Source organism: Solea solea, chromosome 15 (genome assembly GCF_958295425.1).
Source record: "Solea solea chromosome 15, fSolSol10.1, whole genome shotgun sequence".
Classification (NCBI taxonomy): Eukaryota; Metazoa; Chordata; class Actinopteri; order Pleuronectiformes; family Soleidae; genus Solea; species Solea solea.
Genome location: NC_081148.1, coordinates 23,760,455 through 23,773,913, shown reverse-complemented (window position 1 = coordinate 23,773,913; position 13,459 = coordinate 23,760,455). Strand labels below are relative to the sequence as shown.

The window sequence follows — 13,459 nt, the reverse complement described above, 5'->3', positions numbered from 1 at the left end:
TTGTCCAAGATTCCAAGGACAATCACTTGTCCATATGTGAAGCGTGCTGCAAATCAATAAAAGAAGATGCCATGGGCAGAGCGGCTCTTCCAAGTCCATCTTAAGCTGTGCCAGCTTTGAGGGAATTGGTCCTTGAAAGGTCCTTGAAATTCATGTCAGAATATTGGGTTTTTGTTAGAACTACACAATATGGTCTTTTTGGGTTCTGCAGTTTGTGCTGCTGTTGAATTAAACATGATTCCTGGAACTGTTTCAAAGTTTTTGGGTGCACTAAATATTAAAATGCATCTCACTTCAAGTAGCCTCCAAAATACAATTACAATCTACTCCTCAACCTGTCAACGGTACCATTATAACATAGTACTCCATCTCATTCACTGTAATATTGGGCTTTTGTATTTAAAGTAGAGTTCAGGGTTGTTTTTTTGAACTCACTGTGCTCAGGCTCCCTCAGGACCTCAGTAAAAACAGATTTTAGTCACTTAACAAAACGCCCTCCTCATAAAACCTTGTATGCAAGGTTAAGTGTACACTTCTAGGAGTATATGTACTGCTGTATCTCACTGTTAGACAGGCTTTTACGACTGGAAATTCAACTTTGTGTCACTTTGTAAAAGTTGCTTTTAAAACAATTAAATCCTCATGCAGCAAAGTCCATCAACAAATCTCCAAACTTATTATAATATAGTATTTATTTAGGTGATTATTTGAATTTTAGCACAAACTTTTATGAGAAAGTTGAAAGTATACTCTCAGTTACTGTTAATTTGATGCTACACCATGCTGTATAATGTAGCATGAACGCTAACTACTAACCCAATTTCTGCTTAATGTCATTAACACATCAACTTGGAACGATACATCAACATTAGTATTAAAAAGAGTATAAAAAAGAAATCACTTCAGTAAGCTTTAGAAGGTGATGTTTATGATTTTTTTCTAGGGTTAGCTAGACTTTCTTTGCTAGGTTAGCTTTTTTTCTTTGGTGATATTTGTTCAGTGTAGCACACAATTCAACACTATACGTATTTATTTTTATTTGCCAGAACATTATAAAGCAGGGGTGTCAAACTAATTTTTGTGCAGGGGCCACATACAGCACAATTTGATCTCAAGGGGGCCGGACCAGTAAAAATAGTAAAATAATAGCATAATAACCTATGAACAACAAGAAATCCTTTGTTTTTTTCTCCTTTGTTTTACATTTAATGAAGGATATTTTTACAAAACATGAAATTTCTTGAGAAATATAAGTGCAATTTCAACAATATCATGCCTAAATTTACTATTTACACAGCACAATGGATCTAAAAAGGCACAAACATTTAGCCACGGGTATCTGGAGCATTTGACATTACGTTTAGATTAGTGTGAAATTTTAACAAATTCATCCTGTGGGCCGGATTGGACCCTCTGGCGGGCCGGTTCTGACCCCCGGGCCGTATGTTTGACACTCCTGTTATAAAGACTTCTCTTCAGCATGACAATCAAAACAAACAGGATATTTTAGAATATTAGCTTTGACTCAGGGCAGCAGGTCACTGTATGTCTAATTAACAGCTGCGCAAAGAATGTGACAATCTGAATCTAATTTCAAATTGTGAAGGAAGCAGTTCCATTAAACAGTATTAGTTATAGTTAATGAACTTAGTATTATTGAGCCGTATCTGTGGAAAACTCAAACTCTTTTCAAGCTGGTGCCTTCAGATAACAGAACAGGCTGTGAAAAAGGTTAGCATGTCATTGTGATATGTTCTTTTCCTGTGTTTTTGTTGTATTTATTGTCTTCATAATTATGTCCATTTTCAGAATGCTGACGCCAGCTATGACTTCAGCAGTAACGACCCGTACCCGTTTCCACGCTACACGGACGACTGGTTCAACAGGTAAAGCTCACTCAGCCAAATCCCTGTTTACAATCTCTTGCTGTGGTCTTTACTCTTTTATTATGATTATTTTCTGTGCATGGACGTGTATGTGTGTGTTTGAGTCGTGAAGCTCTCCTGTGATTGATTTTCTCTCCACCTAGTGTCATTAAGACATAATGGTGCAGTATAAACAGGGAAAAACCAATTTTTGTTGTTTTTTTTGTTCTGTTTCTGTTTCTGTTTTTTTTTACTGGCCCACTCTCGGAGGAGGTATGGTAGATAAAGGAGGACTATAAAGAAGCCTTCTCCACTTAGAGTTGCAGTGTTCACGGTGGTGACCTGCTGTCTGATAACGCCTTATCTTCCTCCTCATCTCCCAATCACACTGGGCGATCCACTGCCGCCGCACAACAAGTGGAAGAGAGGAGGAACAAAGAGAGATATGTGCTTTGTCTCCTCCTGCGCGGGGTTTCCATCTGTGTGTGTGGGAGAGGGAGTGAGAAGGAAATATTTGGGTTTTGCCAGAGTAGCAGTTGGTGACTGTCGGGACACAACCCTAATCAGTTGGTTGTTATAAATAGCTGCCTGTGTGTAGCAAAGCATGCTGGGAGAGAGGGGTTGACTCTCTGCCGTTTTCCCAGCGGGGAGCCGCAAGGATGGAGAGAGAGACACGAAAAAACACTGACATGTGCAAATTATGTTCAATCTGACTTGGACAGAAATACACAGTGTTTATGTTCATTTTAAAAGATGCTGCAATTCCCTCATTGTAGTCACACAAAGTCAACAAATACAGACACCTCATCTGTGAAATCTGATCTCAGACTTTACCTGCAGTATATCCTCTGTGTAAATTCATGCAAATTAACTCAAATCCTCTCATCTCTGCTTTTTTATCTTCTACCCCCCTTTTTTTTGTCTGTGTGTGTGTATGTGTGTGTGTCACCAGTCACGGCACACGATGTGCCGGAGAGGTGTCTGCGGCGGCCAATAACAACATCTGCGGCGTGGGAGTCGCCTACAATTCAAAAGTGGCAGGTGTGTGTCATATTTAAGCTGCCGTTTCGCACGGCGAGGGGGAATAACAATGAAGCAGACAGCGATGATAGCAAATAAGTGTATGATGAGCGAATCAAGAGGTGTGATGAGGGTGATTCACTCCGACGGGGGGCGGGGGGGAATACTGGGCACACACCGTAAAGTATAGGTAATTTTGGAGGAACTGCACTGCATACTGTGAATTACTCCACGGGTCAGCCAGAGTCCACACACCAACACGACGGCACCGTTCATCCACGCTCCTCCATCTTCCTGAGTTTTCTTTAACAAGTATTGGTGACACGATCAACACCTGAGCCCTGCAGCAACGCTGACATCACCAGATGCTATAAATGTGTGTTATTGTTCCGTCACACCGTCATATCGCAACACACTGTAAACACAACCGGCTGAAAACGGCTTTTATAAATCACACTGCGCTGTGTTGAAGCATCAAATCACCAACATTAGCCCACGTTTTAGTGTCAGTGACTCACGTGGAGATGTTGCCCCATCAGGCATCAGGATGTTGGACCAGCCCTTCATGACTGACATCATCGAGGCCTCATCCATCAGCCACATGCCGCAGGTCATTGACATCTACAGCGCCAGCTGGGGGCCAACAGATGACGGCAAGACGGTGGATGGACCCAGAGAGCTGACTCTGCAGGCCATGGCTGATGGCGTCAACAAGGTGAGGGAGCGTTAGTCCCGCTGTGCTGAGGCATTTAAACAATGGTAATGTGAATTTTGGGTCCCTGTTTAAAGGAAAACAGTGCATGGTCTAAAACGGCAGTTCCCAAACACTGGGTCAGGACCCACAAATGATTCACGGGAGATTTTTTTTGGGGTCCTTAAGTTAGTTAAGATTTATGTGTGTATGTTTTAAAAAGCATGTTTAAAAATGGGAAAAAAGTCGCTACATTAGATAAACAACAGCAGTTATGGGCCATCTTTAAAAGTATAGAAAGTTTGGGAAACACTGCTCTAAGCATTTGGTTTGTGTCCAACTCCACTTTTGCTGGTTGTATTTTAGTTTCTGGATTATTGTTTTGGGTGTAACATCAACTAAGCCAATTAGAGTTTCTCTTGTCATTTACTTTAAAAGCCATATATCTGGCACACTGCTATTTAAATAGCAAATGCATTAAACTGGAAATGTGTTCGATTCTCTGTTAAGAAGACACGTGAGAATAATATTTATGGTAGTACGACATTAAGTGACCATAATGTGTGATCAGTAAATGCTTTTCTTTGGTTGTTTTTGGTTTGTTGCACACATTACCAGCAGAGCAACTAGCTGTTATGCGTGGAATGGTACCAAATCTAAAAAAGCCTCACTAGCACTCTCTAGTGGAGAAAAACAAGGGTCTGCAATGGAGACGCGATAGAATATAAACAGGTGAAAGCAGAGAGGAAGTGGAAAACAGACGTGCAAAACAGTTTCGCTCTCTGTTTTTCTTTCATTCTTTCACGTTGTTAGTGGATATTTTTTGTGATTGTCTTCTCCTCTCATGATAACTCTCCACTGCTGCTCTAAAGCTGTTGGAGCCATGTTAATAATTCAATTGGACAAAATGAAGATTTTGTATTCTGAAATATAAGTTTGATGTTGGATGGATGGATGTTGGTGGATTCTGTCCAGTTATTAATGAACCAAACAGGTTCAATGGTTGCTCCTGTGTCATGTACGTGGATTTGCATGTACGAGTGCAGGCTTTTGGAAGATCTGGCGAACACACTCATGAAATGTGTTGAACTGGGATCGCCCGCCTTTTAAACGCTGAAAGTTGCTGTAGAACATCTTGTACATGCACCACCTTTAATGTGTGACACAGCTTTGAACTCCCCACACACACACACACACAAACATACACAGTTGCCATGCTAACAGTGCCACAGGCAATTACGCGCTCGATTAAATGCAGCGAGCTCGGGCAGGTGTGGGTGTTGCTCTGAAATGACCCGCACTCTCTCTCAGGCAGGTTAGCCGAGCAGGAGCAAAGCTGACTGTTAATCTCTGATCTCGTCAACACAAGCAGCCCCTCTGTAATCTGCCTCTTAGATTCTAATGATCACTCATGGAAGCTTATGTTGGCTGATGATGACGATGATGATGATGATGATGATGATGGGCACTGTGCAGCATTTGAAATTACAAAGCACATTATGTTATATTCGCCACAGAGAGGCTCCACACTTGCATCTTAGCATAATTATATGGTTTTTCAAATTGCCACCGATAATTGAAATATAGCGAAATTAGAGCCCGGCAGAAGGACCAAGGATGCACAAATCCTTTGAAATACACACATAAATAAATGGAGAATAAATAAATGAGGATACTGAAGGAATCCTCTGTTCTGTGGGGAAACATTTGGCTGGCAATCGGCATCAAAAAAAAGGTAATTTTAATGAAAAATGAGAAGACAATAACAACAAAGAATGTATTTCCATAATAGAGATACAGAAGAAATGAAGGCAAAACAGGATTTCCTAAGTTAAAGCAAAGCGAAATTAATTATTCTTAGTTTAAAAAGTGAAACTAAACCAGTGTATATGGGTGTCTAATAATGCTATTTGCTGATCCAGGTGCAAATCTTTACAGGTTAGTGTAAATTATTGAGATTATACTATTATGTGAAATCTGTGTTAAAATATTTCTTTCTTAGTCCATTCTTTCCTCTCTTAAATGTATTCAAGCATGTACAACCCTTAAATGCACTATATAAATAATCCCTCATCAAATTTAAGACAAAAAGTCAACTAATCCAGCTTTAAATCCATCTTTTTTTCTTTCTTTTTTTTTGCAGAAACCTAACTTGTTTTTATATTACTAGTTAATAGTATCATTGCTGTTGGTTTGATGTTTATGGGTGCTTTGCTCACTCAGTCTCAACTCCTTTAACTTTATTGTTAGTCATAACAAAATAACACAAATTAAACACCCACCACGCTCTGTCGGGCAACAAAATGTGACTCAAACACACAAAAAATGACTCAAGTGACACAAACACACAGATGCACATAAAGACAGTAATTATCATACGGTTGAAAATAAACAATCAACTGTTGGGTGATAAGATAGCAGATATTAAACTATCACACTGTGGGAAACACTGCGTTTCATTGAGCTATTTGATGAAAAAGCCTTGGTGATGTAAAGTAAGTGTCTGTTACAGTGTCTGATTTTATTGCCATTTTATTTAAATGCAGACAAAAAGTTCCCATTTCAAACATGTAAATCCCTCTATTTACAAGCAGAACTGACACATTTTCAATCAGCTTGGACGATGGTGATGATCCATGACCATCTTCTTTTAGGGCCGCGGAGGAAAAGGCAGCATCTACGTCTGGGCGTCGGGAGACGGCGGCAGCTACGACGACTGCAACTGCGACGGCTACGCCTCCAGCATGTGGACGATCTCCATCAACTCGGCCATCAACGACGGCCGCACCGCGCTCTACGACGAGAGCTGCTCCTCCACGCTGGCGTCCACATTCAGCAACGGACGCAAGAGGAACCCAGAGGCCGGCGTTGTGAGTGTGTTTGTGAATATGTGTCTGTTTTATGCCCCGTTACCCACGCTAGAGGATAATTGACCAGATCTTGGTCCCGATCTGGTTCTTCCAACAATTACGGGGTTTTTCGATTTTAGGCTGATTTGAACAGATTATCTGGCCAGATTTTCCTGTAGTGTCATAGGACGCATAAGAGTCTTCCCAATTTCAAACATGTGGGAAACCACAGTTGCGTACTCTTATTTACAACTACTACAACGTACTTATCAGCTTGCTGATTCCGTGACTTCATCCACAGTTTTTTTGCATTTCTCAGCACAAAACATCGCACACACAACAGCTATTAACTGACAACGCCGACATTCCTCCTCCATGTCTGTTGACATTCTGAAGTCACGTTAAATCACGCGGGGTTTCCGTGAGATTCCAAATCGCTGGAATCTCCTCCTTGAAATCTTTGATTAGGTCTTCGTCTTGACTGGATCGTCTGGTCTGTCCTTTCTCAGGATTAAAAACCCTGAAAATCGGTCGCAAAGTTGTGTCTGTGGTCAGATTTGAAAAGCCTCTAGTGTGGGGGCAAAGGACTATTCCAAGGTTTCTGGAACTGTCTGTCTTAGTAGTTTTAGCGTCAAACAAGGACATGTTGAGGAAGCTTAATAACCCAAAGAGCTTCTTTTCAGTATTTCTAAGGACTTTCAGGAGATTGGGTACAACCTGATAAGCTGTTACACTGGAATATCTGTCTGATAGTGAAGAAAAAAAACTCATCTTTGATTACGTTCTGTGCAGGTTCATCATTTTAGGCCACAGTCATACTGTGACGGTCGCGCCTGTCACGGCACAGTTGCTGCGTTATTATGAAAAACAACGTTCTTTTTGTGAGAGATGGTAAAAGGAAACTATAAGAAAAGAGTTAATTTACATGGAAGGGCTTTGCTGAAAGTGTTTTTGTGTTTCACCAGTGGGTGATCCCTGAAAAAATGAGGAAATGAGTCATCAGAATCAGACCGTGTCTGAGAGCATATTGTCACACTATGAAAGCAGAGACAATTCAGGCTTTAAAGACGATTGTGACTACCATTTACTGAAGACAGATTGCAGACACTGACGGCAAATGTCAAGGTAATAAAAGTTCATACATACATAGACTGACATTTGATATTATGCTCACACATATTTCCCAGGATACAAAGGCAACAGGGTTTGTGTTTGTGATTATGCAAATTACCTTTGGCTGTTGACTGAGCCACAGATCCTCCCCAGGGTTTCCTGACTAATTGCAGTCAATCTGTTATCATTTCTAATTAAGGACCAAATTAAATAAATAAATAAATGCTTATTAAGTAAATATAAACACAACATGACGGCTGAGGTGTTTATGCAAGAGTTAAGCCAATGAGTGCACTGTATTCTTTTTGTCCATACACAGATAGAAGGATGGGACTTGTTTAAACACTGAAAATACAACAACCGCTATGACTAGTACTACTAAAAATTATAATAATAGCTGTGTTTATATAGCATTTTACATTAAATGTTAAAAAAGTGCATACAAATTGTGTCTGCATTTTAGGTTTGGGTTTAGATTGGTTTTGTTTCTACCTTTTGGTTTGAGCATTTAGTGAAGAAGATTCAGTAGCACTGGACTATGGAGTTCCACAGGGTTCTGTTTCGGGGGCTCTTACAATTCTCCACTCACATGCTACCACTTCTATGCAGATACATGTAGTAATAGTTACTAACCATATTGCGTAGTAAATATTACTTAGTACTGTAATGCATAAGAACAGTTACTAACAGTATTATGTATATCTATAACTCTATTCTTTATAAGAAATAAATGGTAAATTGGTTCCTAGAACTTTAACAACATTTTTTTTTACCCATTAAAAACGGGTTTATTACGGTGGGCCAATGTTTTTGGGATTCTGAGAAAAAATACTTGATTAAAAAGAGTGCGAGTGAAGGGCTGTACACTTTATTCCTATATCCTGAGGTACCATCATTTTAAAATGTATAGCATTTATCAGAATTCCAGTATGTGGCTTCTATATGGAAATTATATATGGATAAGGTCAAACGAAGAAATGTAATAACTCTGGTTGGGGACATATTGTTCACCTACATGCCCTTTATATTCATAGAGCACCACATAAAAATGCATTGCTTTGATTTGAATGTATTGTTGTTCTTATTTCAGGCCACTACAGACTTGTATGGGAACTGCACACTGCGTCACTCTGGTACATCAGCAGCAGCTCCTGAGGCAGCCGGTGTTTTCGCTCTGGCTCTTGAGGCTAAGTATGTGTTTTAATGGCCCTTTCCAGTTATTTAACTGTGATTATTGACTCTGATGGGCTATAAAAACGTTATAGAATTATTGAACACCTCATTCGCCTCCTCTAAATGCTATTTTCATTCAATCTTTACTGAGCTACAATTTCCTTCCAGGTACAACTTTTATGTCATTATTGCACTGACGTCCTCATCTGTCAATCTCCGTCCTTCAAACCCTTTATTCTGGTCTTCTCTCTGTGCTGCTGCTGCTGCTGCTGCGTGCCTAAAAAGCACAAAATCATTTCACCACTTTTCATCACATTGATAATTTGATCAGACATGATGCTGAATGAAAAGTAAAACAGCACTTACACTTAGTCAGCCACAATGCAGAGGCTCAGTGAGTGTGTGCCAAGGACAGAAATCATATTTGGATCAGGGCTCTTTACATCAGACTAAAAGATGCAGTTTATTTATTGTGAGGACACACTTAGCAGCACTTATGTTTTATGTATAATTGCATTTCCTATGCAGAAATACAGTGTAGGATGAGGAGATAGCACTTGATCACCTCAACCTAGACGCTAATGTAGGTACGAGGACTTTAATCCGTGAGTTTATTGTTCATTTTATAATACATTTATAATTTTTTAAGACATGCTTTCCCCCCACCAAAGTCTATTGTGAAAATCTGCATTTTTAGCTCGCCTGGACACAGGACCTGCAGGTCTACTGCTGCCTCGTCTGTGTCACTGAGGTCAATCTGAATGAAGAATTCCAAAGTCCCAAAATAACACAACTGAACTTACCGATGGAGGAAGCAGTCAATCAACAGCTGTGACGTAAAATTGATGATTTTCTCTATGGACTTTGGTGTGGGAGAGAGAAATGATTCACAAAGCAATGCAAACTTCACTTTTCACTATGAAAAGTCTGTTCAGTGGAGAAGGAAAATTGCAAATCCCTTTAAAATATACTGTTATATGTTATTCATAATCAACAATCCATTCCGATCCAGCTCCATCCTCTCAGACGCTTCATTTCCCAAGTTAAACGCTGACTAGTCTCGACTGCCATTATACCCAACACCACCAGCCAGACGAGCTGAACAAAGAAACACTGTTTGCTCTGCACACACAATAATGATGTCGCGGCTGGGAAGAGCGGATACTCACCCTGTCCGGCAGCAAATAACCCCGAGGCTGTTAGGACGAGTGTGTGGCACCTTTTTACTGCCCAAACACACTTGAACTATGTAACAGCAGCACTGAGTCAGCCAGAACAAAGCTGTCACTACACACACACACACACACACACAGCCGGGATAATGGTGGGAACAACACAGCCAAAAGCAATCATTTGCCTCATTGTACAGACCTCGGTGATGTTTATATAATTACAGGGAAGGAATTAAAGCAGAGCCATGAATCTAAGAGGTGTTTTTGTGTTTGTTTTTATAAATGAATTTGTGCTGCTTTACATTAGTCTCTCCGCTGCCTCATCCTCTGTCCACCACAGTCCTAACCTGACATGGAGGGACATGCAGCATCTGTCCGTCCTGACCTCCAAGAGGAACCAGCTCCATGACGACGTCCACCAGTGGAGGAGAAACGGCGTGGGTCTCGAGTTCAACCACCTGTTTGGCTATGGTGTCCTGGATGCGGGGGGAATGGTGAAAATGGCCAAGGACTGGAAAACTGTGCCAGAGCGTTTCCACTGTGTCGCTGGTTCCATTCAGGAGACACAGTGAGTCACAGATCCTTGCATTTTTGTCATGTCTTGCATGTACTGCATTGAACTCTATATTAGGGCTGAAACTAATGATCATTTTCATAATTGATCAATCTGCCGACTATTATTTTGATTAATCGAGTACTTGTTTGGTCCGTAAATTTAGATCGGTGTACCAAACCTGGAAATTATGTTTTTTTGTTATATGCAGCAAAAAACCTGGAAAATATTCACATTCACAAGCTTGAATTATTTATTCAACTCATTGTTATTTAAACACTCAAACCTATTAACTGTAAATAGTTGATGATTCAATTATTAATTTATTTATCGAATAATCATTGCAGCACTACCCTATCTGAATACAGACAAACTCTCTCTACACTACATAAATAGATTTTTCAAGAAGGTAAAATAAGGCTTACTTCTGGGATTTTCTTATTTTTTGGCTAAAAGAGAAATAATCTTGGCAAACAAGTTTTTTCATTAGAAAAATAATCTCTCGTCTCTTTTTAAGAAACATATCAAACATTGCCTTTTAATGATAAGATATTACAGCTTTCCTTTAAACTTTTAACTTGTTAATGTTAATTGCCCATTAACAAGTTAAATTGTGTCATATAAAGATGTAAAATTCATTATAATGATTTGGTGTTTTTGCAATTCTTTTAGGCACCTTAATCAAGGAATGAAAACTTATTTTAAGTCAACATTTCTTACATGACAGAATTTGTTTGGTTGTGCAAAGTACAGCTTTCTTAAATTTGACCAGTTTTGTCTAGTTTTTTCCTTTTTAAAGCACATTGCAGTCTGAAAGTGGTGAGATTTGCAAACTAGTTTTAAATATCATAGCCAAGCTAAATTTGCCCACCCCATTGGCAGATTGTTTGTCCTAAAATTAGAAAATCTAAATCAATTTAATTTGGCCTATTTCTTGCGGCGCAGTGCAGCAAGACGATGAAAGGAAAACCCTGCTGAGCATGAGACACACTCATCTAATTAGCGGGTAAATCCCAATAAGTCCAAATTAAATAACACATCTGCAATGGGAATGTCCACTTCATAACCCTGTAATATTTAGATTAGCTGATGGTGCTGTAGATTTGCCATGATATAGTCTCACTGCAGCCACTCTTTGTGGATTACTTCATTAGTCTTTTGACATCTGAATTAGATTTCTGCTTAACAGATGCTGGGAAACACCCATAAAAATGAAGAAAAGATATCCCAGTGTTCCATTCTCTTGATTAAAAGTCTAAATTAAGAACACGTCTTACCAGTTTCATAAAAAAAGAAATGAATTGTAACTCCCCCGCACATGAAAATGAGATTTACTCATTGTTTCTACACTTGGGCCTTTAATACTTCACTCTGAATAATGTGGAGAAGAGAAAAATCGTTCCTAGTAACATTAACTGTGTCTTCCTCACTCTCACATGCTGGAAAAATCTCAACCTCAACGTCATGTCACAAAGTTCTTGCTAATAATTGATTGATTGTTTCAACTTCAATAACATGAATTTCACGTCTTCACAGGATTTCATGCCCTGTTGGGTGTGATGTGCTGAATGTGTCTTAATATAGTCGGTGGTTTTGCTCCTGTCTTAATTAGTTCCATTAGTTTTGTCACTTATCCTAGCTAATCACAGCTAACGGTACCAATCTTTAGCTAACTTTTGCTGTTTAAGTGGCACTTTTCAGTACAGATAGTAGCCTAGCACTTTTGCTCAACAGTAGATTAGTAGCATTTTGGTTTAGTTATCACTTATGGTAGCTAATCACGAACCCTACCAATCTTTAGCTAACTGTTGCTGTATAATTGAGTATTCTACTTACTAAACAACAAATTAAAACAGGGACAACAGTTTTAGTTGTCCCTTTTGCTAGCTAACTAGAGCTAACGGTAACAATCTTTAGCTAACTATTGCTATATAATTGGCAATTGAGATTGGTAGCTAATCTCAGCTAGCACTTTTCAATACAGATAGTAGTCTAGCACTTTCATCAAATAGTTGATTAGCATTTTTGTTTTAGCTATCACCTATGGTAGCTAATCAAAGCTAAAGTTACCACTCTTTAGCTAACTATTGCTGTATAATTGGCACTGTTTAGTAAAGATAGTATTCCAGCACTTTTGCTAAACATTAGATTAGGTTTAGTTGTCACTTATGGTGGCTAATCACAGCTAACGGTACCGATTTTAAGCTAACTCTTGCTGTATATTTGGCACTATGGAGTGTTCTCTAGCACTGTCGCTAAACATTAGATTAGCATTTACTTTTAATTGTCGTTCATGGTAGATACAGCTAATTTTTCCAACAAAAATGAATTATATACTTAACACTAGTTTTGTATTTTGTTTATACTGTCACTGTCACGTCCTGTGTGTAACATTTAGAGAGGTTTATTGACCATCATTGAATATAGTACTCATTGTTATGTTTGTGTTTGTGCATAATCGCTTAAAAATAAAAACTGGTCTGGTTTTTATAGCCTTGGAATAAGCCTTTTTTATGCACGTTCTGCACAAGCCTTGCTTTTACAGAGGCCAGAGGGAGTGTTTCATGTTTTGAAGTGGAAGGTTTCTACAATAACAAAGCTAAGCAACATTCTCGCTCGTATGTGAAGGCCGTCGTTGTTCCCAGATGCTCTTGGGAAAGGGAGAATTGTAGTGGAAGAATTCTTATACAATGCACCTTGAATTAAACATTAAAATAAATGTGTGTATGTGATGTGAAAACACACAATACATATTTTCTACCAGGTGAATAAGAATGTATTCTAGCCATTGTTAAAGACCACATTTTAATCCATTGTTATATTGGATCCTTGTTATTAGATACTTTAATATTGCTCAATGTATCAGAGGTTTGTATACTTTGGCATTTTAATAATCCGGCCTCTGCTGTGGAGGAGATCCCACGTCTCTGCCTCATCTTTCACACATGGAGCTGTTGCTAAAGCTTCCTCCTTATCATCCTATTGTCCGTGTGTCTGTTCTCCTCCATCTCATTTCTCATCTG

The 13,459-nt window shown here is 39.2% G+C and overlaps 1 protein-coding gene across 1 annotated transcript in view; it reads left to right on the top strand.

Moving 5' to 3' along the window:
• Positions 1 to 13,459, top strand: part of pcsk2 (proprotein convertase subtilisin/kexin type 2) — a 37,267-nt gene that overhangs the window by 18,374 nt on the left and 5,434 nt on the right. The window contains exons 6-11 of the mRNA XM_058652260.1: positions 1,810 to 1,886; positions 2,818 to 2,906; positions 3,425 to 3,600; positions 6,231 to 6,446; positions 8,629 to 8,729; positions 10,224 to 10,451. Of these exons, the coding sequence (XP_058508243.1) occupies positions 1,810 to 1,886; positions 2,818 to 2,906; positions 3,425 to 3,600; positions 6,231 to 6,446; positions 8,629 to 8,729; positions 10,224 to 10,451 (887 nt within the window). The remainder of the gene's footprint in view (positions 1 to 1,809; positions 1,887 to 2,817; positions 2,907 to 3,424; positions 3,601 to 6,230; positions 6,447 to 8,628; positions 8,730 to 10,223; positions 10,452 to 13,459) is intronic.